Below are 24328 nucleotides of genomic sequence, written 5' to 3' on the forward strand. Positions count from 1 at the left end.
CCAGGCTCTGAGCTGTCAGCACAGAGCCCGACGCGGGGCTCGAACTCACAGAATGTGAGATCATGACCTGAGCCAAAGTCGGACGCTTAACCGACTGAGCCACCCAGGCACCCCAAAATAAACCTGCTTTGTATTTTCACCTTGAGCTGCTTTCAACAGTGTCATTGATATCCTAAACACAGTCTCCCTGTCCCTACCCCCCCAAAATCTCTGGTAGATCTAAATTCTAAATAATTGCTATGGTTGCTGTAGAGTTCTAGTAATATGTGAATAAGCTTTAAATTGCCCCATTTTTATTACCCATTCTTAGTAAACATTGAGTTCTATAAGGAAGTTAATGTGAGAAATCCCAGTTAAACAGTGGCCACTGGCACATACTGATTTAGCTGAAAGCATTCCTTGTTCCAACTACCACAGGCAGCATGTGTCTCCACATGCTGGACATACGCTAATGTTTAAACAGTCGGTTTGGAACTGATAAAATGATAGCACATGAAGCAATATGATTTACATCAACTCTAATTTTGGGCAACTATGAGGCTTTTGTGCTTCAAATTAAAATAGTGAGGGGCGCCTGGGTGGTTCAGTCAGTTAAGTGACCGACTTCAGCTCACGTCATGATCTTATGGTTTGTGTGTTCCAGCCCTGTGTTGGACTCTGTGCTGACAGCTCAGAGCCTGGAGCCTGCTTCAGATTCTGTGTTCTCCCTCTCTCTCTGCTCCTTCTCCGCTCACGCTCTCTCTCAAAAATAAATAAACATTGGAAATAAAATTTTTTAATTAAAAAAATAGTGAAGCAGTGTGAGCTATATCTTTAATATTGAAATTACTTCAATTGTTAATGTTTTTTATAGGAATGAAACAAAATAGTTTTTATTACTGATTATTATGATTTTTATTGAAAATTACTTTATTGCATAGATTAGAGAATAAGTATATTAAAAAAAAATCTACTCCAGGCATTAAATATGCTACCATACCACTAAACTGCCAGTTAAGAAACAAACAAACCTTAATGCATTTATCATCACCTGACATATTCTATATTTGGTTTATTGTTTGTTTACTGTCTGCCTTCCCATTACTAGAGTGTAATAATCCCCATGAGAAGAGGTACTTTGTTCTGTCCACTTCTGAGCTCTAGTGCCTGAGATTATGACCAGCGCATAGGAGATCAATAGATATTGAAGGGAGGAAGGAAGAGAGGAAGGAAAGGAGAGAGGGAGGGAGTGAGAGAGGGAGGAAAGGTAACATCACATCATGGCTTTTAATACCAAGCCAGAATCATGTCTCAGATTATGGGGAGCTACTGAGAGATTACAAGTAGAAGGGTGACATAACCAGTTTTGGAAACTGTTAGAAAAATGAATTTGAAAAAGACAAATCAGGAAGCAAAGAGATCCATTTGGAGGCTATACAGGTACAGCAAGTGAGATGTTAGGGGCATAGAGGTGGAGAGGTGAGAGGATATTTTAAAAGTATTCACAAAATACAAATTGCCAGGACACTGAAGAGTAGTGCAGATAATTCCCATTTGTTTTGGTGATGCCCTCCACTGAGGGACCAAACTCAGGAAGAGGTGTAATATTGATTGGTCTGGTGAAATTTATAAGAGATGTCCAGGGTTTGAATGTATGACCAGGACAGAGAGAGAGGTTAGGACAAGTACAGATTTTAAAATAATTTTCCTGTAAGTGGTAACTGACCATGAGAGTAAATGAGATCACTGGCAAGACCACATGGTAAGACAGGGGATAAAAGAAAGGAAGACAGAATTTGATTGGAAGGATTATTTCCTAAGTTTGTTGTGCTTAAGAAAACAAACTTTTATTCCTCCACTTGTACTCTTTTAACCATCTAAAGTGTTGACAGAAATTTTCCTTATGGGAACCATAAATTCTTGGGGAGCCTGGGTGGCTCAGCCGGTTGTGTCCAACATCGGCTCAGGTCATGATCTTACAGCTCGTGAGTTCAAGCCCCGCATCGGGCTCTGGTGCTGACAGCTCGGAACCTGGAGCCTGCTTCAGATTCTGTGTCTCCCTCTCTCTCTGTCCCTAATCCACTCGCATTCTATCTCTCTCTCAAAAATAAATAAACATTAAAAAAATTTTTTTAATAAATTCTTTAGTACCATCAGTGGAGTATCAGAAACCTAAACAAACAAAGAAAGAAACAAAATCGTTCTTCTATGTTCATGCTGCTTTCAAGTAAATGGAATTTACCTATAACAACTCCCACTCTTTTCATAATACTATTTATTATGATAAAGGTACCACACTGTAAATTTGTGTTACATCACACTTGTACTCAAAATAATTCCTATTGCTATAACCATTTCACCTAAACCCCATTTTTCTTTATTGTCAATCAATATGAAATACAATAAACGTGGTGAAAATGTGTGAAATAACTAAAATAAACCATTGCTCTGGCTATACTACACCTAGCAAAAATGTTAGAATTCATGTGTACTAATTTTTAAAGGGAAAAGACAAAATCAAAAGGATACACATGCATGCACACTTACAGTCTGTTATTACCATCTTTATTTATCTTTGTTACCATAATATGAAGCCCTTTAACCTTTTTAAACTCAAGTCCTGAAAAAAGAAACCACAAGGAGAGGAAAGCAAAACTACTGATTATTTTAATATTGTTGCCACATCAAAAAAAAAAAAAAATCAATCAATTGTGTTCAATGGAATAGGGATTAAGTCCTTGCTATCTTTCACCAACTCTAGTGATTTTTTTAAAAGTGGTTGTGATACTAATTCACCAGGGATAAAAGAATCTGTTTGGATGCAAAGGAGAAGGAAAGATAAAACTTGACACCATCTCTTTAAGCAATTGATTTCAAATACAAAGCTAATTTAATCTTTTTAGCCACTTTGAAGGTATAAGAGAATGAGAGGCATCTGTAAGTGAAAAAATAAATTAACAGGAAAGGGTTGTGGTTGTAATGCCGGCTAAATTCCAATGTCAGTTTTTATAATCCTGTAACAGTGGCACATAATGCCTCTTCCATGGGATGGTCCAAATAAGACTGATTAAACATTTTATATTGTCCCTAGATACTGGGAACATTCAAAGGCAAAGGAAAGAAAATAAATCAAAAAAGAATTAAAAAAAACCAAAGATCATTAATCCAGAAGAATCTGTCCCATTAGAAAATGTTCAGCAAATATGTAAAAGCACAAGTTTAGTGTTAGTTTATATGATTCAGAAATTCCTACTCTGCATTTGAGTTGCAAAGAGATGGAGATGCTAGCTACCATAATAATATGCCAAAATTGCCGACACAGAATAATTCACAAACCAGGCCTGTTCCATGTGAAATGCAATTAAGGGGCAAAAAGATTTTTCCTAGCCTATTAGGGTATACAACAATTAAGTTCATATTTTTTAAATTAGCTCACATATTCATTGATGTGTATAATTGAAAAAAATGTACAATGCTTATACATATGTTGCTAATAGATTATGTTTTTCCTAATTAATAAAGCTGCGGTAAAACACCATTAAAAAGATAGTCTAAATCATTCCAGCAAAATAATATATTAGGTATTTTACATTCCAGGAGTAAATAAAAACTTTACAAACTATGTGTAATCCCTTAAAACTCATAGTGGTGAAACATCAATACAGAAAAAATAATTATTTCTTGACAATCAGGTTATTTTTTTCTTCAGTTTATGCTTCATATCCTCTTTAATAGGTTTTCCTATTATATGATACCTTGGCTTGATGATTCAGTCAAATAGTTTTATATTAATGCAAGCTTATTTTGGGTTCACATAGTCATTTGACCAATATGAAATTTTACAATTATTGACATATTTATAGGTGTCATAAAATATAAAAAAACATAAGCACAAATTTTAGTCATAATTTGATTAAATGTATTCTGTGATTATTAAATATGATAAATTTACTTTAAAAGTAGCTATTAAGTAGCTATTAAATTTAAATGTTAATACAACAACAGATATGCCAAATGACAGTATTTTATGTCATTACTTTCTAATGCAAGATGACACATTTATGAAAAATAACAAATTGAGTAATATTAACTTTCCATCCAAATTCTTTCTCATTTTTATATCAAATGTTTTGAGTAATTTGCATTTCCTACTTATAATAAATTTTATTTCATTCTAATCACAAATGTAATGTATGTCCACTATAGAGTTCTATCTACTTTAAATGAAGCAAACTTCTCCGCCTAATTTCTAAGTGTGCTTTGAATATCTGAAAGTCATTGATACAAAGTAAATATTTCCCCATTTCAATGAATGAATCTTCATGGGAATAAAAGGCTGTGAGTCCTGATTTATAATCACGATGCTGATTAATATTAAATATTAGTAAGGTATTTATGAAATAAAACTGCATATGCGTACATTAAAATGGAACAATTTTAGTAGACTCTGACATGATTTTAATCAAATGCAAATCTAAAGAGATTTCAAATTAAAAATATGTGAGCAGGCAAACATGACTACGTATACAACAAAATGAATTATCCAGGTATTCTACAGACCAATGTTTTTCCCATCTTTAATTTCTATAATTTTCAGACATATCTCCATTAAAGGACAGATTTACAGGGATGAAATACATTTTCATATGACAGCTTCTTCTATCCATAAAATATTTTGCTGAGATTTATCGTAAATTCACAGAAACTAGACAGAGAAATTTTTAAATAAATACTGCTTAAAGCCAACTAAAGTGAATAATGAAATCAAAATCGAGCATTTGGAAAAAGAACATTTAAAATACCATCTGTGAGCCTGAAGTTCCTATATGATTATGAATCAACAATATTCATAATTTTTACCTCATCATTTTTAATACTTTAAACATGAAAAAAATGTAGGCATTACCTTAAACCACCAACATATTCTTGTTTTTCAAAGATAGTGATGTCAGAGTAGCCTAATCGAGCCAAAAAGGAAGCACAACTTATACTTGCAGGCCCAGCACCAAAAAGAGCAATTTTTGCAGAATAGGCTTCAGGCATTTTTTCGGGGGGAGGCAGAGAAGGATCTCGAATTTGTGTGATATTCATTGTTTTGAAAACCTATGGAGAAATCAAATGCCATGGTTAAAAATTATAAACTAACTTTTACAACTTCAAATATGCTTTAATGTTTCAAACGCACTAGTGTTTTAAATAAAAACAGGAAGTATATTTTCAGTATTAATACAGTATCATTAGAAGTTGTATTGGGTCAAGTAGATGACATCCTATGCTTGACTCTTTCTCAATCTTTGGAATTCCGTTCCTGGTCACACATCCTATAGGAAGCATTTTGGCTCACTTTCTTTACACCCACTTCTAGGCCAAGTTAAGTGCTCCTCCTCTGAAGTCCTATAGTATATGTTGCATGCCTCTAACATAATTCCTTACAAATGTATCTATTTATGTGTCATGTTTCCATGTTAGTCAGTAGAACATTTTTGTTCCTTGAGTTAGAGACCATATCCTTTATAAACACACACACATATAACTTACTATGTTAAATGGAATGTTACATGTTGTATGTTTTAGGTATTTTTAAAAACATGTTACCATTGTACTACCAGCAGTTAGTACTAATCTGGCACATAGAAAACATTCAGTAAATAATTTGCTGATGCCTGCTTCTGATTATAATAGATTAGCCTCTGAAGGATAACTTTTTAAAATATTTTGAAAGCATTAGAGAGCTACCTGAAGCTAACCAGACGAGAGGGGTCAGTCAGGATCTCAAGAGAAATTAGAGAAGAAGAGAAGTGAGATGACAGTTCAGGGTTACTTTTACCCTGGGGATAAAACCACCTCATAGCAGAAAGAGGAGAGCTCTGAATCTAGGAGAGGACCACAGCTCAGAAAAGACAGCAAGAGAGACTGTGGGAATATCCTAGGACTAGAGAGATACAGGGTTTGGGGAATGTAAGAGGCCAGAAACCAGAAGCAGAAGAAAGTGAAGAAAAATAAGCTTCTTAAACTGCACAGGATAAAAGGCTAAGAATCTACACAGAACATCTCTGCAAAGAAGAGGGGAACTTTCTATACTCTGATGGCTGAGAGGAAATAAAAATGAGTGTAGTAGCAGCTAAAGAAGGAAGATCCCTAGTAAACAGTCAGAATTCTTGGAGAGCTCTTCTCTACAAGTGGCACAAACCAGACATAGACAAGCAGCCTGAATCAACTCAGCTCTTGTGAATGAGGGTGATTAGTCCTCACTGTATTTGTTCACTAAATGATAGGATAGACCTTCTGTGGAGGGTAATAAGTCAATCACAGCATTTACAAATTTTCATACACACTACCTCGTTTTGGTAAAAACAGGCTAGGCTTGTCAACAACTAATAACTAAAAACTGCCTAGAAATAAGAAATTAGAGATGCATATAAAATCCAGGTAAGTGTAGTTATCACAGATTTTAGAATAACCAGAATTAATATGTTAAAAAATACATAATAAGAATGTGAACTTTACCAGGAAACTGGAGTTAAAAAAACAAAGAAATATGAGAAGAAAAAAAGTGAACATTAAAAAAACAAAACAAACTAAACACATGTATTTGACAGCAGATTGAACAGGTGAGCAAAAAGGGCAAGAGGACTAAAGATGGGACTGTAATAACTATCTACACCAAAGCATGGAAAAATAGGAAGGAAAATACAGAAGGAAAACTATAACAACAACAAAAACCAAACATGAAAGAAAAAGGACAACATATACAGAGCTAATATACACATAATTGGGATCAGAGGACATACACATAATTGGGAGAGAACAGAAAATGAGACAGTAGTAACATTTCAAGAGAAATAGACCAAGAACTTCCCCAAAATAATGAAAGACGTGAAAGCAATAAGTTCTAAAACCTTTAAAAAGGTAGAAATAAGGAAACTCATGCAGGTCACAGTAAAATTGCTGTGGACCAAGGTGAGAAAAACAAAGCATTGAAAGCAACAAAAAAACAAAGACACCGTACTGTCAACAAGCAACAAAAAGGGCTGAAAGTTTTTCTCTCAAAAGAATTGATGGAAGTCAGAAGACAATAAAACGGTATTTTTTGAACAGTGAAAGAAAATATCTTCTACCAGGAATTCTATTCAGAAGGAAAATATCCTTCAAATGTGAAAGTAACATAAAGAAACTTGCAGGGAATATTTATTGGCAACAATAAAAGATTTGCTGAAGAATATTAGATGAAGTTCTTCAGAAAGAAAGCATATCACAGATGGAAACTCTGAAATTCAGGAAGGCATAAAGGGCACTGAAAATTATAAATATGTGGGTAAATGTAAATGACATTGACTGTTTAAAGTAATAAAGTCACATGGGGTTTATGATAATTGAAAACTGAAATACATGATGAAAGTATGAGAGATTGAATGAAAGTACACTAGTGTGTAGGAAGTAGTAAAAATATCAACATTTATTAGGCTGCAATTGATTAAGGATGCATATTGTACAACTATAGTAACTACTAAAAGAATACTATTACTAATAGCTAAATTGTTGAGGGGAAAGTAGAATTTTAAAAATATGTTATTAATACAAAAGAAATAAATGAGAGAAAATTCATGTAATAGAAGGGCAGAGTGGGAGAGGAGAAAGCAGAAAACAAGTAGTAAGAAAGTGAATATAAATACATACATATGAATAATTACATTAAATGTAAATGGGTCAAAATTATAATTAAAATATTAAGGTTATATTATATGTATATAGATATAGATATAGATATAGATATAGATATAGATATACATCATAAGCACAAAGACACAAAAAGGTATAGAAGATGAAAAAAGTTATTCTATGCAAACACTAACCAAAAGAAAGCTGGTATAGGTATATCATTATCTGACATATTAGACTTTAAGGCAAAATGCATTACTAAAGTTAAATAATAATAAAAAGTCAATCGGCCAGCCAGAGTTTTCAATACTAAATCCATAGGTACCTGATAACAACTTCAGAACGTGTATGTTAAATAACTGAAATTCAAATAAAAAACTTTTAAAAATAACAAAATTTACTAGCATTTATAAGCTAACATTGCATGCTAACAAAGTTTAGAAGCAGAAAACATGATTTTTTTTTAAAAGAATCATTTATTGCTGATATCTTAAACAGAATATAGTCTAATGTGATTACCTAGGCCAAAAAGTTTATAATTTGAAGTTCGGCTGTGATAAACAGAATAGAATTTTTGAAATGTCTTTCTTGTCTCACCCAGAAGCAAGAGATAGTTTAGTTTTGAGACACTGAATATATGCAACACAAGTTTTACCCAATGATATGCAAATAAAGTAGTAATTATCCAATAATATACAATACATATCAAATTTCACCTAAGGACATTTTAATCATTTTTCAATTAACCTTTAAGTGTTTAAACCAAATAAATGTATCTATTGAAACTGTGCCAGTACCCAACAAAGAGTTGGAAGCTCTTAGGGGGTTTGAAGAAATGAAAGCAATCATATTCCTCAATACATAGAACACCAAAGACATGTACAAGAATGCGAATCATTAGCCTCTGAACTAGGCACCCCAGGCTCTGCAGCTCATGAACTAGTTAATACATACTCAATATCCTACCTTGCTCAATACACTAATTTATGAATTAATATTATTCTTTTTCCTGCTTTTTTTTATTATAATTGTTTATTGCACTGATTTTCTCCCTTGGTTTCGTAGCAGGTTGTATTGAAAACTTGATAGTTTTCTATTGAAGTGGATATTTGAATGAAATTTTGTGAATTTTATCACAAATAATAGTAGTATGTTTTAAGAGGTCTGACCTTAAAATTAGACTGCCTGGGGTTGAGTCTTGATTTCCATCATTCTCATGGAGTATGGTATTGAACAAATCACTTAACATACTTATGCCTGTCTCCTCAAAATGTAAAGTGAGGTTAGTAATATCTATCTTGGAGGGCTACTATGAGGATTAAGTGAGTTATTTCATGTAAAGCACTTTAGAAAAGTGCCTGGCCACTTAGCAAACGTTATTTCCTAATTCACCTAGTGTTCAAACTTTGTGAGATAGAACTGTCCAATATGGTAGCCAGTAGCCACAAGTGACTATTCAAATTTATATTAAATTCATCATAATTAAATAAAATTTAGAATTTAGTTCCTCAGTAACAGTAGCCATATTTCAAGTGTTCAATAAATACATGTGGCTAGTTGGCTAATGTATTAAACAACATTTTCATCATTGTAGAAACTTGAATTTACAACATACAGTGTAAGAGAAATAATCTCAAGAGCATCATTAAGATAAAAATGAACTAAAAAATTATGATTCAAGGAGTTTTTAGTATTTGTTACATTTGTTTTTGACATGATTTATATGATTATACGGTTATAAAACTTAATTTTTCATAATGGTTGTATTTAACAACCAGCTCATGAAATTCCTGAAAATTTAATCACCCTCTTAAGTTCTGGTCCAATCTGGCTTAAGCACATTATTGTACTCAGGAAATATGTGATGGTTCATGTTTTGTTTTTTTTAACTTCTGACATGATTGCATCAGCATCATGCCCAAACTTTGAGATATATCAGCTACACTTTTCAACTTCCTCAAGACTGGAAGGAATAAGTGGACCTCTACATTTCTAAAATGGTGGTGTCCAACTTCTTTTCAACTAAAATACACAAAATGAATAGTTTCATATGTACACAATATACTTCCATGAAGTAGCCTGATTGTGACAGAATGTTTTTAAAAATTGGCTAGGACTTTGCCCGGAAGATGGCGGCGTAGGAGGATGCTGGGCTCACCGCGCGTCCTGTTGATCACTTAGATTCCACCTACACCTGCCTAACTAACCCAGAAAACCGCCAGAGGATTAGCAGAATGGAGTCTCCAGAGCCAAGTGCAGACCAGAGGCCCACAGAAGAGGGCAGGAAGGGCAGCGAGGCTGTACGCGCTCCATGGACTGGCGGGAGGGAGCCGGGGTGGAGGGGCAGCCTGCCGGCCAAGCAGAGCCCCCGAGTCTGGCTGGCAAAAGCAGAGGGGCTGGACGGAGTGTGTTCCAACAGTAAGTGTGACTTAGCGTCTGGGAGGTCATAAGTTAACAGCTCTTCTCGGAAAGCGGGAAGGCTGGAGGACAAAGGGAGGGAGAGTTGCTGAGCCCCCGGAGGACAGAGCTCAGCTTGGCGGGGAACAAAGGCGCTCGCCAGCGCCATCTCCCTCGCCCATCCCCCAACCAAAATCCCAAAGGGAACCAGTTCCTGCCAGGGAACTTGCTCGCTCCGCGCAAACACCCAACTCTGTGCTTCTGTGGAGCCAAACCTCCGGCAGCGGATCTGACTCCCTCCCGCTGCCACAGGGCCCCTCCTGAAGTGGATCACCTAAGGAGCAGCGAACTAAGCCTGCCCCTCCTGCCCCCGTGCACCTTGCCTACCCACCCCAGCTAATACGCCAGATACCCAGCACCACAAGCCTGGCAGTGTGCAAGTAGCCCAGACGGGCCACGCCACCCCACAGTGAATCCCGCCCCTAGGAGAGGGGAAGAGAAGGCACACACCAGTCTGACTGTGGCCCCAGCTGTGGGCTGGGGGCAGACATCAGGTCGGACTGCGGCCCTGCCCACCAACTCCAGTTATACACCACAGCACAGGGGAAGTGCCCTGCAGGTCCTCACCACTCCAGGGACTATCCAAAATGACCAAACGGAAGAATTCCCCTCAGAAGAATTTCCAGGAAATAACAACAGCTAATGAACTGATCAAAAAGGATTTAAATAATATAACAGAAAGTGAATTTAGAATAATAGTCATAAAATTAATCGCTGGGCTTGAAAACAGTATAGAGGACAGCAGAGAATCTCTTGCTACAGAGATCAAGGGACTAAGGAACAGTCACGAGGAGCTGAAAAACGCTTTAAACGAAATGCATAACAAAATGGAAACCACCACGGCTCGGATTGAAGAGGCAGAGGAGAGAATAGGTGAACTAGAAGATAAAGTTATGGAAAAAGAGGAAGCTGAGAAAAAGAGAGATAAAACAATCCAGGAGTATGAGGGGAAAATTAGAGAACTAAGTGATACACTAAAAAGAAATAACGTACGCATAATTGGTATCCCAGAGGAGGAAGAGAGAGGGAAAGGTGCTGAAGGGGTACTTGAAGAAATAATAGCTGAAACTTCCCTGAACTGGGGAAGGAAAAAGGCATTGAAATCCAAGAGGCACAGAGAACTCCCTTCAGACGTAACTTGAATCGATCTTCTGCACGACACATCATAGTGAAACTGGCAAAATACAAGGATAAAGAGAAAATTCTGAAAGCAGCAAGGGGTAAACGTGCCCTCACATATAAAGGGAGACCTATAAGACTCGTGACTGATCTCTCTTTTGAAACTAGGCAGGCCAGAAAGAATTGGCACGATATCTTCAGTGTGCTAAACAGAAAAAATATGCAACCGAGAATCCTTCATCCAGCAAGTCTGTCATTTAGAATAGAAGGAGAGATAAAGGTCTTCCCACACAAACAAAAACTGAAGGAATTTGTCACCACTAAACCAGCCCTACAAGAGATCCTAAGGGGGACCCTGTGAGACAAAGTACCAGAGACATCACTACAAGCATAAAACATACAGACATCACAATGACTCTAAACCAGTATCTTTCTATAATAACACTGAATGTAAATGGATTAAATGCGCCAACCAAAAGACATACGGTATCAGAATGGATAAAAAAACAAGACCCATCTATTTGCTGTCTACAAGAGACTCATTTTAGACCTGAGGACACCTTTAGTTTGAGAGTGAGGCGATGGAGAACTATTTATCATGCTACTGGAATCCAAAAGAAAGCTGGAGTAGCCATACTTATATCAGACAAACTAGATTTAAATTAAAGGCTGTAACAAGAGATGAAGAAGGGCATTATATAATAATTACAGGGTCTATCCATCAGGAAGAGCTAACAATTATAAATGTCTATGTGCCGAATACCGGAGCCCCCAAATATATAAAACAATTACTCATAAACATAAGCAACCTTATTGAGAAGAATGTGGTAATTGCAGGGGACTTTAACACCCCACTTACAGAAATGGATAGATCATCTAGACACATGGTCAATAAAGAAACAAGGGCCCTGAATGATACATTGGATCAGATGGACTTGACAGATATATTTAGAACTCTGCATCCCAAAGCAATAGAATATACTTTCTTCTCGGCTGCACATGGAACATTCTCCAAGATAGATCATATACTGCGTCACAAAACAACCCTTCATAAGTTTACAAGAATTGAAATTATACCATGCATACTTTCAGACCACAATGCTATGAAGCTTGAAATCAACCACAGGAAAAAGTCTGGAAAACCTCCAAAATCATGTAGGTTAAAGAACACCCTACTAACGAATGAGTGGGTCAACCAGGCAATTAGAGAAGAAATTTAAAAATATATGGAAACAAACGAAAATGAAAATACAACAATCCAAACGCTTTGGGACGCAGCGAAGGCAGTCCTGAGAGGAAAATACATTGCAATCCAGGCCTATCTCAAGAAACAAGAAAAATCCCAAATACAAAATCTAACAGCACACCTAAAGGAAACAGAAACAGAACAGCAAAGGCAGCCTAAACCCAGCAGAAGAAGAGAAATAATAAAGATCGGAGCAGAAATTAACAATATAGAATCTAAAAAAACTGTAGAGCAGATCAACGAAACCAAGAGTTGGTTTTCTGAAAAAATAAACAAAATTGACAAACCTCTAGCCAGGCTTCTCAAAAAGAAAAGGGAGATGACCCAAATAGATAAAATCATGAATGAAAATGGGATTATTACAACCAATCCCTCAGAGATACAAACAATTATCAGGGAATACTATGAAAAATTATATGCCAACAAATTGGACAACCTGGAAGAAATGGACAAATTCCTAAACACCCACACTCTTCCAAAACTCAATCAGGAGGAAATAGAAAGCTTGAACACACCCATAACCAGCGAAGAAATTGAATTGGTTATCAAAAATCTCCCAACAAATAAGAGTCCAGGACAAGAAGGCTTCCCAGGGAAGTTCTACCAGACGTTTAAAGCAGAGATAATACCTATCCTTCTCAAGCTATTCCAAGAAATAGAAAGGGAAGGAAAACTCCAGACTCATTCTATGAAGCCAGTATTACTTTCATTCCTAAACCAGACAGAGACCCACTAAAAAAAGAGAACTACAGGCCAATATCCCTGATCAATATGGATGCAAATAAGGTGATCACCATGATCAAGTGGGATTCATTCCTGGGATGCAGGGCTGGTTCAACATTCGCATATCAATCAACGTGATACATCACATTAATAAAAAAAAAAGAGAAGAACCATATGATCCTGTCAATCAATGCAGAAAAGGCCTTTGACAAAATCCAGCACCCTTTCTTAATAAAAGCCCTTGAGAAAGTCCGGATAGAAGGAACATACTTAAAGATCATAAAAGCCATTTATGAAAAGCCCACAGCTAACATCATCCTCAAGGGGGAAAAACTGAGAGCTTTTTCCCTGAGATCAGGAACACGACAGGGATGCCCACTCTCCCCGCTGTTGTTTAACATAGTGCTGGAAGTGCTAGCATCAGCAATCAGACAACAAAAGGAAATCAAAGGCATCAAAATTGGCAAAGATGAAGTCAACCTTTTGCTTTTTGCAGATGACATGATATTATACATGGAAAATCCGATAGACTCCACCAAAAGTCTGCTAGAACTGATACATGAATTCAGCAAAGTTGCAGGATACAAAATCAATGTACAGAAATCAGTTGCATTCTTATACAGTAACAATGAAGCAACAGAAAGACAAATAAAGACACTGAACCCATTCACAATTGCACCAAGAAGCATAAAATACCTAGGAATAAATCTAACCAAAGATGTAAAAGATCTGTATGCTGAAAATTATAGAAAGCTTATGAAGGTAATTGAAGAAGATATAAAGAAATGGAAAGACATTCCCTGCTCATGGATTGGAAGAGTAAATATTGTCAAAATGTCAATACTACCCAAAGCTATCTACACATTCAATGCAATCCCAATCAAAATTGCACCAGCATTCTTCTTGAAAGTAGAACAAGCCATCCTAAAATTCATATGGAACCACAAAAGGCCCCGAATAGCCAAAGTAATTCTGAAGAAGACCAAAGCAGGAGGCATCACAATCCCAGACTTTAGCCTCTACTACAAAGCTGTAATCATCAAGACAGCATGGTATTGGCAGAAAAACAGACACATAGACCAATGGAATAGAATAGAAACCCCAAAACTAGACCCACAAAAGTATGGCTAACTCATCTTTGACAAAGCAGGAAAGAACATCCAATGGAAAAAAGACAGTCTCTTTAACAAATGGTGCTGGGAGAACTGGACAGCAACATGCAGAAGGTTGAAACTAGACCACTTTCTCACACCATTCACAAAAATAAACTCAAAATGGATAAAGGACCTGAATGTGAGACAGGAAACCATCAAAACCCTAGAGGAGAAAGCAGGAAAAGACCTCTCTGACCTCAGCCGTAGCAATCTCTTACTCGACACATCCCCAAAGGCAAGGGAAATAAAAGCAAAAATGAGTTACTGGGACCTTATGAAGGTAAAAAGCTTCTGCACAGCAAAGGAAACAACCAACAAAACTAAAAGGCAACCAACGGAATGGGAAAAGACATTTGCAAATGAAATATCAGACAAAGGGCTAGTATCCAAAATGTATAAAGAGCTCACCAAACTCCACACCCGAAAAACAAATAACCCAGTGAAGAAATGGGCAGAAAACATGAATAGACACTTCTCTAAAGAAGACATCCGGATGGCCAACAGGCACATGAAAAGATGCTCAATGTCGCTCCTTATCAGGGAAATACAAATCATAACCACACTCAGATATCACCTCATGCCAGTCAGAGTGGCCAAAATGAACAAATCAGGAGACTATAGATGCTGGAGAGGATGTGGAGAAACGGGAACCCTCTTGCACTGTTGGTGGGAATGCAAATTGGTGCAACCGCTCTGGAAAGCAGTGTGGAGGTTCCTCAGAAAATTAAAAATAGACCTACCCTATGACCCAGCAATAGCACTGCTAGGAATTTATCCAAGGGATACAGGAGTACTGATGCATAGGGGCACCTGTACCCCAATGTTTATAGCAGCACTCTCAAAATAGCCAAATTATGGAAAGAGCCTAAATGTCCATCAACTGATGAATGGATAAAGAAATTGTGGTTTATATACACAATGGAATACTATGTGGCAATGAGAAAGAATGAAATATGGCCTTTTGTAGCAACGTGGATGGAACTGGAGAGTGTGATGCTAAGTGAAATAAGCCATACAGAGAAAGACAGATACCATATGGTTTCACTCTTATGTGGATCCTGAGAAACTTAACAGAAACCCATGGGGGAGGGGAAGGAAAAAAAAAAAAAGAGGTTAGAGTGGGAGAGAGCCAAAGCATAGGAGACTGTTAAAAACTGAGAACAAACTGAGGGTTGATGGGGGGTGGGAGGGAGGGGAGGGTGGGTGATGGTTATTGAGGAGGGCACCTTTTGGGATGAGCACTGGGTGTTGTATGGAAACCAATTTGACAATAAATTTCATATATTGAAAAAAAAAAAGAAACTGCTGAACAGAAAAAAAAAATTGGCTAGGAAGTGAACAGATCCATGCACATGGGGGAGGGGGGTGTTGATATACAACAAAATACTTTAGAAACCTAAGTAATGTGAATCATTTATATATCCAAAATTGTCATTTTATAAAAGAAAGTAATTAACATATCTAATAAAGTAAATGCTAAACTATGTTTACAATAACAAATCTTGTGATATTTTTTTAAGATTACTAATCCGTAGATAGTATGGGTGGAAAAAATAATTCATGCTATTGATTAAATAGCATAAATTTATCTTGTCCTGAAACTTAGTCAATTAAAACAAATTTAGAAAATTTAAGAATGTTAATAAATAAATGGTAATAAGGCACATTTCATTTCCTTTTTTAAAACTAGTTCAGTCTTCAAATAAATGTAACTAAAATTATAAATAATTCATAAATAAGTGCTATATTAAGTCCACTTATTTACAATATCAAAAGAACATTTCCTAATAGATTTCTTGAAGTGTAATTGCCATTGTTTCATAATACAACAAAAACTTAATCCAAGACAACTGAGCCCTTTAAGTGAGAAAGATAACTTTTTTAAAACAAACTTCAGCTGTCATTCCTTTTATTAATTTTCTAACATTTAATATCTAAGCAAAAGATTCAGGTGTCTAAGGAAGTTAATAATACAAACAAATAGGTTAATCAATGTCACAAGGAAGTAAATTAAGTATTTAAAGATGCATAGAAAGTATGCCCAATACGTATTTCCCTACACTAATAAAAAGGCCAATATTCACTCAGCATATACTGTGTGCCAGGCTTTATACTAAATCTCTATACAGATGTTCTCATTTAGTCTTCAACAATTCTGTTATGGTGGTACAGTTACTATTTCCATTTCCCAAATTGAAATTCGATTTCACAAAGTAAGGATTTTATGCTGAGACTAATCTACTCCATTGGCCTGAACTCTTCTTACACACTGTCATTGTCAAATTTTTATAGTGGTTTTCAATAAGAAATCATTATGTTTCATATATATATAATCATATATTTCAGTATGAAATGCATAACTCAAAAAAATAACTATTACATGAATTTATCTCTCCTAAGTCTTACAATAGCCAGCAACAAAAGTTGGCTATACTTAATAAATTAAATTGAACTTACAAGCCAACAACTGCTAATGAAGTGTTTGAAAACACGGCACTACGTATGCCATTTGGTTCCCTATCATGCTATTCTGAGACAAGAAACTAAGGTAGTCAGTTGCATCAAGAGGAACGTGATTTTATTTACACTCAATCAAGTATTTTATATTTATATCCTTTTAAAAGTGTTCCTTTTCCTACCAATGCTCTTAGAGTATTTTAAGATTATTTTACTTTTCATCAGGAGTACATAACAAACATTTATAGAGCCCTAAAATATAACAAGCACTGTGTTATAGAAAGCAATAAAAAGGTTTTGAAGTAACCCTAAAAGAGCTGGTTGGGGGCTGATTACTGGGTTTATGTCTGTTAAAATTATTTTTATTATTTTTTAATGTTGTATATAGTTCTTGAGAGAGAGACAGAGACAGAATATGAGTGGAGGAAGGGCACAGACAGAATGAGACACAGAATCTGCAGCAGGTTCCAGGTTCTGAGCTGTCAGCACAGAGCCCAACACAGGGCTCGAACTCACAAACCCCAAGATCATGACCTGAGCAGAAGTCAGTTGCTTAACCAAATAAGCCACCCAGGTGACCCTAAAATTATGCTTTGACTATCTCCTGGGCACTTTGCTATGAACTTTACATAATTTTTTTTTCCCTTAGCATAGTTTACAATCTGACTTTCCCTATAGATTATGAAGTAATCAGAGGGTTTTCCCCTCCCATCTGTAATCCCAAGGCATAGTAAAATTCTACCACATAGTAAGCATCCAACAAGATTTGGGTGAATTTCAAAATTCCTGAACTCCTGTGACAGACTCCAACAAATGAGTAATAGTAACCAAGGAAATACATTTCTCTCTCAGTGATAAAGACAGTTATTTATAAACAGATATCTTTCTTGAGGAACATTTTAAAGTAGATTTCTGTGCATAAATCACCCTGTGATTTCTGACCTTTCACTCATCTGGAAAGTGTGTATTTCTTTCATCATTCCAAGTTGATTTTACTTTACTAGCATTTTGTCCAGAATTTCCATATTATTTTGAGGCAATGGAGAGATTATCCTGATTTTAAAAAGGAGAACATTGAGACAGAGAGACCATGGGATTTCTTCCTAAGCCTCCTCACATACTGGAGACAGAAACAGCTTAATTTTCTAATCATTATATAACAGTGCTCTCTAAATGAAAAAGAACATAACATGGCAAATGCAAGGATATTTACCAATTCTGATTAGAGGATAACTCTCATTTGAATACTTCTTACTTTCTAAAATGGCACATAATGAAAATCACCATAAATGTTTGGTAGCTATAATTCTTCCTCAATTACTCTATTTATTATTATTAACCAAGCAACAGCAAAAATAAACTACGGTAAAATGTAGACAAATAAAATATCCTTGGAAATTCTGGAATACCTCTACTAGTTGAAGGATGAATTATATACAGGTGGTTGTATTCTGTGCACGTCTTAAGTTTATATTTTTGTGAGTATTTAACTTGATTTCACTATAAAATAAAACATAATTTGTGATAGTTCCAAAAAGGATATTATGTCATCAGTTGAGGTCTAAAAAATCTTAATAAAAGTAATAGATTTTTATTTGGCTGATTTCAGTTTCCTTGAGTTTTTTAACAGTATTACAGCCTGGTTACCTTTTGAAATGAAGAGATTACTATTTTTGCAACCAAAGTAAGTTACCTCAAATTACATGCCTTCTAGGAGATGCTTCTATATAATCTGCTTTGTAACTTGCTTCCTTTTCTAAAAGAAGTCAAAAGAAATACTGAGTACATACTATTCGTTTTAACCATCCCTTGAGAAGAAAATTCTTAGGCTACATCAGAGTTTTCTTCACCACATTAAACAAGGGACACCAAAAGTAGAAACTTTGTTTCAAATGTATGAGGAAAGAAAGAAAAACTCCATGCCATGGAAAATTTTCAGTTATTAAAATTTTTAATAAATTAGTAATTCTTAAGAATTTTATTTCATTATCTTCTTACTACTAAAATGAACATTATTGTGAGATATTTCTGGTATGGTAAAAATACTATGTGATTTGAGATCAGACTATTCTATCCCATTCAATTTCCACTTTAATTCAGCAAATATTTTACTTGCCCTCTATGTACTAGAAAGGAGCATGAATGAGACATAGATCCTCTAGTGAGTAGCTCTCTGGGTAACAGAGTATTCATATGTCTTAAATATAGAAAAATTATTACAATCAATCTGACACACGTATGATTCATTTTTACATATGATGCTCTTGGAGCTCATGAGAAGGAAAATTCACTTAGATGAAAGGAAAGATAATACCTGAGCCAAATCTCTAAAAAAAAAAAAAGTCACATGTTATCTTGGAGACTTCATCTCTCTAAATGTCAGCTCTAAAATTAAGGGAGAATAATTACCTCAGCAATTTATTGTGAAGACTGAATGAATCAATGATGATAACCTCCTGAAATTAATGCCTTCTCTTTATCTCTTCTAGGTGTTTAACATTTATATCTCCAGTCCTAACAGTTTTCAAAGCTAGGTAAGATTGCTCATTTTATAGACAATGGAACTCACACCTAAGTCATTATTCTTACATTATAGTTCATATTTTTATTATAAGTACACTGTATGTTCTATTTGGGATTTGAGGCTGCAATTGAATTAAATGGTTGAAGTTGACCAAATACAATTTGAAAACATAGGTGTTTAGTTCAGTTATGAGCAACTTTACTGATCCAAAATCATATGCAGGTTCAGATTAACCAGAACATGTACTATTTTGCCTTTAGGATTTGCTAATGATATTCTCTGTGCCTTGAATGTTTACCCACTCTTGACTTTGCTGCATTTGATAAACACCTTTAAGGACCAAGTTTAAATTTCACTTCTCAGCTCAAGTTCCTCTCCCTGCTAGGTTACCTATTAGGTTTCCTAGCTACTGGCTCCCATAGTACAGTCTCACTGCTCCCTCTCAGCAATTCATTGTAATTTGCTTCTTTAATTGTCTTTCTTTCTCACAAGGCATAAATTCCCCAAAGGCTAGTATCATTCCTATCTTCTTCATCACTGTATCCTTTGAACCCAGACACTGCTTAGTACCTAGTTAGTCACTACAAATGTTGGTGTTGGAAAGTAAAGCTGCCAGGGGCCAAGCAATCCATGTTACTGCTTACTGGGGACAAGAGGATAGCAGAGAGGCAAAAGAAAGGGGTGATGAAATGGTGGACTAGAGGGATCCTCCCCAGTGCTATCTGCTTCAGTTGATTATTTTGTATGTATATGATTTTGGGGGGTAACAGCAGTAATGATTAACTATGGAGCCAATGCCACTTGTAAGCAAATGAATAATAGAATAAAAGAATAGTAATTAGAAGGCAGTCATAATTAAAACTGCCTTGTTTTAACAAACTACTGATTGTTACATGATATGCCATACAAGCATTTACTAAACGATTTTCAAAGAGCCAGATTTTGTTTTGTAGATCGTCTTTATTTTTCCTTTTATGTCCTATTTCATTATTTTTCTATTATTTCCATTTCCTTTCTCCTATTTTTTTTAGAATTTACCACCACCTCTACCACCACACCCATCCCCACTCCAATTTGCTCTCCTTCTAGCTCCTTAAGATAGACATTGCCTTAAATTTTCCTGTTATACACACTTAACACAATGTATTTTCATATAAAAAAAGATTTCTCTGCACTTAATAGGTTGTCAGTGAACGTTTTCATTCAAGTCTAAATATTGTATAATTTCTATTGTGATGAATTCTTTAACCCATAAATCATTTATGAATGTGTTTTTTAAATTTCCAGACAAAAATTTGTTATTGTTTCATTTTTATAATATTTTTATTTTTTATTTCTAATTTAGTTATGTTATAGAAAAAATACAATCCATACATACTTATTTGGAAATATATACATAATTCTTCTGACCTAGTGCATGGTCAATTTTGAAAAATTTTACACAAGTATGTGAAAAGTTTGTAATCACTATATTAGAACAGGGGGTACAGGAACCTTTTAAATCAATGTAATAAGCCTTATTCAAATAAACCTTATTAATTTGGGGTAAGGTAATAAACCTTATTAATTTGTCATGTGTATACAGTTTATGAATGTCACATATTTTAAGCCATTCTTTTTTCATTTTCTACTTTTGTTACATATTAATAACAGTACACTAGCTTTCTTTTTTTTTTTTAATGTTTATTTCTGAGAGACAGAGAGAGAGACAGTGGCAGAGGGACAGAGAGAGAGGAAGACACAGAATCCGAAGCAGGCTCCAGGCTCTGAGCTGTCAGGACAAAGCCTGACACAGGCTCGAACCCACAAACCGTGAGATCGAGACCTAAGCTGAAGTCCAACGCTTAACCAACTGAGCCACGCAGGCACCCCAGTACACTAGCTTTCTTATGGTTAGTGTTTGCATAGTATATCTTTTTTCAACCATGTTATTTTCAAGCTTACTGCTAAGGTCTTTCTCTTCTAAGATATCCCATAATTGCTTAGTATTTATTTTTAATCTATACTAGTCCCTTATGTTTTAATACACAAACTTAATAAATATAAGTTATTGTGGCTAATTATATATTTGGATGTATTTCTACTATCTATTTTATGTTTCCTATTTATCATGCTTTTTCTTTGCTTCTCTCTTGTGTTCTATTTTTGCTATCTGGTCTCTGGCTAAACTGTGTTCTACCCACCTACCTCTTTTTGTTTCTATGATTGCTTGAAAGTTACAGATTCTATTTCCCTATTTTTTGTGATTAGCTTTAAATTTTTAACATATATATTTCAATGTTTTTAAAAACATATTCTCAAGTTGTGAAGTACTCCCTTCTCCTCCCAACATAAAAGACAGTTAACTACCCACTATACTCTCCCACATGCCCCTCACACACCTTCCTTGTCAATACTGTATAAAATTTTATTGCTATTTTTATTTTACCATGCTAAAATAAGTTTTATTATTACTTTACACTATTTAATTAAATTTGCCACATTTTGCTGCTTTCTTTGCTCATTATTGTTTGTTGCATCTCTCTTTCATTCATAGTTCCTTTCATTCAAACTGAGGAATAGCTCATTTTTAGTAGTTCTTATAACAAGGTAAATAATAAGCCACCTTAGATTTAAAATGCCTGAAAAGTATTTTTATTAATGTTCTTTGTTAAAGAAGTAATAAGGTTCTTTATCTTAGGCTATTAAAAATACTGTGTTCTGTGTTTCTCACATCAATTAATACTGATAGAAAAGTCTCGGGTCCGTTTAATTGTTACTTGGTTTTAAAGCAATCTTTTTTATTGTTTTATGGAAGCTCTGATTCTTTTGTGATCCTCACTATTATACTTTCCCTTTCTTTATATCTCTTTACTATACTCTGGTTGAATTTCTCAGACCTGCTTTTTTTTTTTTTTTTTAGTTCCCCAATTATATCTGTTATATATAATTTAGAATATATATTCTAAATTTAACTTTTTATTGGTATTTATGTTTCAACAAATATTTTCAATAAATTATTTTTCATATCAAACTCGTTGTTTTTTATAATTGTATCTTATTTTCATGCCTATTGTTTTATGCTTTTTTAAAAGGCCGGATTATGTTATTATTTGTGGTTCATCAGGATACAGTCAGCATCTCTGGGTTGAGTCTTCATTATCACTGGTAGCATTAGCCCTTCTAATGTAGTTTTTTTTCCTATTTTTTTAAAAGTCTCAACATGGGGCTGGAACTCATGACCCCAAGATCAAGACCAGAGCTGAGATCAAGAGTCTGATGTTGAACTGACCGAGCCACTCAGACATCCCTCTTCAAATGTAGCTTTGAACTTTTTGTTTGACTTATTTTAAGTGGGATTTTTCTGTTGCTGCATTTTCTGTCTTATATCAAATGTGTGGTGATTCCCACCTAGCAATACCCCTCCTTTTCCTTCAAACTAAAGAACCAGGTTTCTTACTGGTAGCCCAGAGCTCCAGTCCCCAGGCAATACTTAGAGATATCACAGAAGCAAGTTACTGTGTCAATAGGCACATGCTTAAACCACTGGGGAATGATTTCTAACTCGACACATCTCCAAAGGCAAGGGAATTAAAAGCAAAAATGAACTATCGGGACCCCATCATGATAAAAAGCTTCGGCACAGAAAGGAAATAATCAACAAAACTAAAAGGCAACTGATGGAATGGGAAAAGATATTTGCAAACGACATATCAGATAAAGGGCTAGTATCCAAAATCTATAAAGAACTCACCAAACTCCACACCGAAAAACAAATAATCCAGTAAAGAAATGGGCAGAAGACATGAACAGACACTTTTCTAAAGAAGACATCCAGATGGGGGCACCTGGGTGGCTCAGTTGGTTAAGTGTCTGATTTTGGCCCAAGTCATGATCTCATGGTTTTTGAGTTCAAGCCCCGCATCAGGCTCTGTGCTAACAGTTCAGAGCCTGGAGCCTGCTTTGGATTCTGTGTCTCCCTTTCTCTCTGCCCCTCCCCTGTTCTCTCTCTCTCTTTTTCTCTCTCTCAAAAATAAATAAATATTTTTAAAAAAGACATCAGATGGCCAACAGACACTTGAAAAGATGCTCAACGTCACTCCTCATCATGGAAATACAAATCAAAACCACAATGAGATACCACCTCACACTTGTCAGAATGGATAACTTTAACAACTCAGGAGACTATAGATGCCGGAGAGGATGTGGAGAAATGGGAACCCTCTTGCACTGTTGCTGGGAATGCAAAATGGTGCAGCCTCTCTGGAAAATAGAGTGGGGTTCCTCAAAAAATTAAAAATAGATCTACCCTACGACCCAGCAATAGCACTGCTAGGAATTTATCCAAGGGATACAGGAGTGCTGATGCATAGGGGCACTTGTACCCCAATGTATATAGTAGCACTTTCAAAAATGGCCAAATTATGGAAAGAGCCTAAATGTCCATCAACTGACGAATGGATAAAGAAATTGTGGTTTATATATACAATGGAATACTACCTGGCAATGAGAAAGAAAAATCTGGCCATTTGTAGCAACTTGGATGGAAATGGAAGGTATTATGCTAAGTGAAATAAGTCAGGCAGAGAAAAACAGATACTATATGATTTTACTCATATGTGGATCCTGAGAAACTTAATGGAGGACCATGGGGGAGGAGAAGGGGGAAAAAGTTACAGACAGGGAGGGAGGCAAACCAATAGACACTCTTGAATGCTGAGAACAAACTGAGGGTTGATGGGGGTCAGGGTGGGGAAGAGGGGAAAGTGGGTGATGGGCATTGAGAAGGGCACCTGTTGGGATGAACACTGGGTGTTGTATGGAAACCAATTTGACAATAAACTATATTTAATATATATAAAAAAATGCCTCTGGGGCAGAGCTGTCTCTGCTTCTCTTTAAGCTTTCTATAAGGCCCAGCCTTACAAAGTAGTTGCACCTACTTTTTTAAACTTTCTTCCAGGGGTAGGTGAATCTAGTTTTCTACCTTGAATAATATTTTTGGTACTTAGTATCCTACACCAGTAAAAT

At 35.6% G+C, this 24328-nt stretch overlaps 1 protein-coding gene across 2 annotated transcripts in view; it reads right to left on the reverse strand.

Moving 5' to 3' along the window:
* DPYD (dihydropyrimidine dehydrogenase) overlaps positions 1-24328 on the reverse strand; it is an 854343-nt gene that overhangs the window by 583316 nt on the left and 246699 nt on the right. For both annotated transcript variants that reach the window (XM_027058524.2, XM_027058523.2), the window contains one exon: positions 4886-5082. In XM_027058524.2, coding sequence (XP_026914325.2) covers positions 4886-5082 — 197 coding nt within the window. The remainder of the gene's footprint in view (positions 1-4885; positions 5083-24328) is intronic.

The sequence above is a fragment of the Acinonyx jubatus genome, chromosome C1 (assembly GCF_027475565.1).
Source record: "Acinonyx jubatus isolate Ajub_Pintada_27869175 chromosome C1, VMU_Ajub_asm_v1.0, whole genome shotgun sequence".
NCBI classification, from domain to species: Eukaryota; Metazoa; Chordata; class Mammalia; order Carnivora; family Felidae; genus Acinonyx; species Acinonyx jubatus.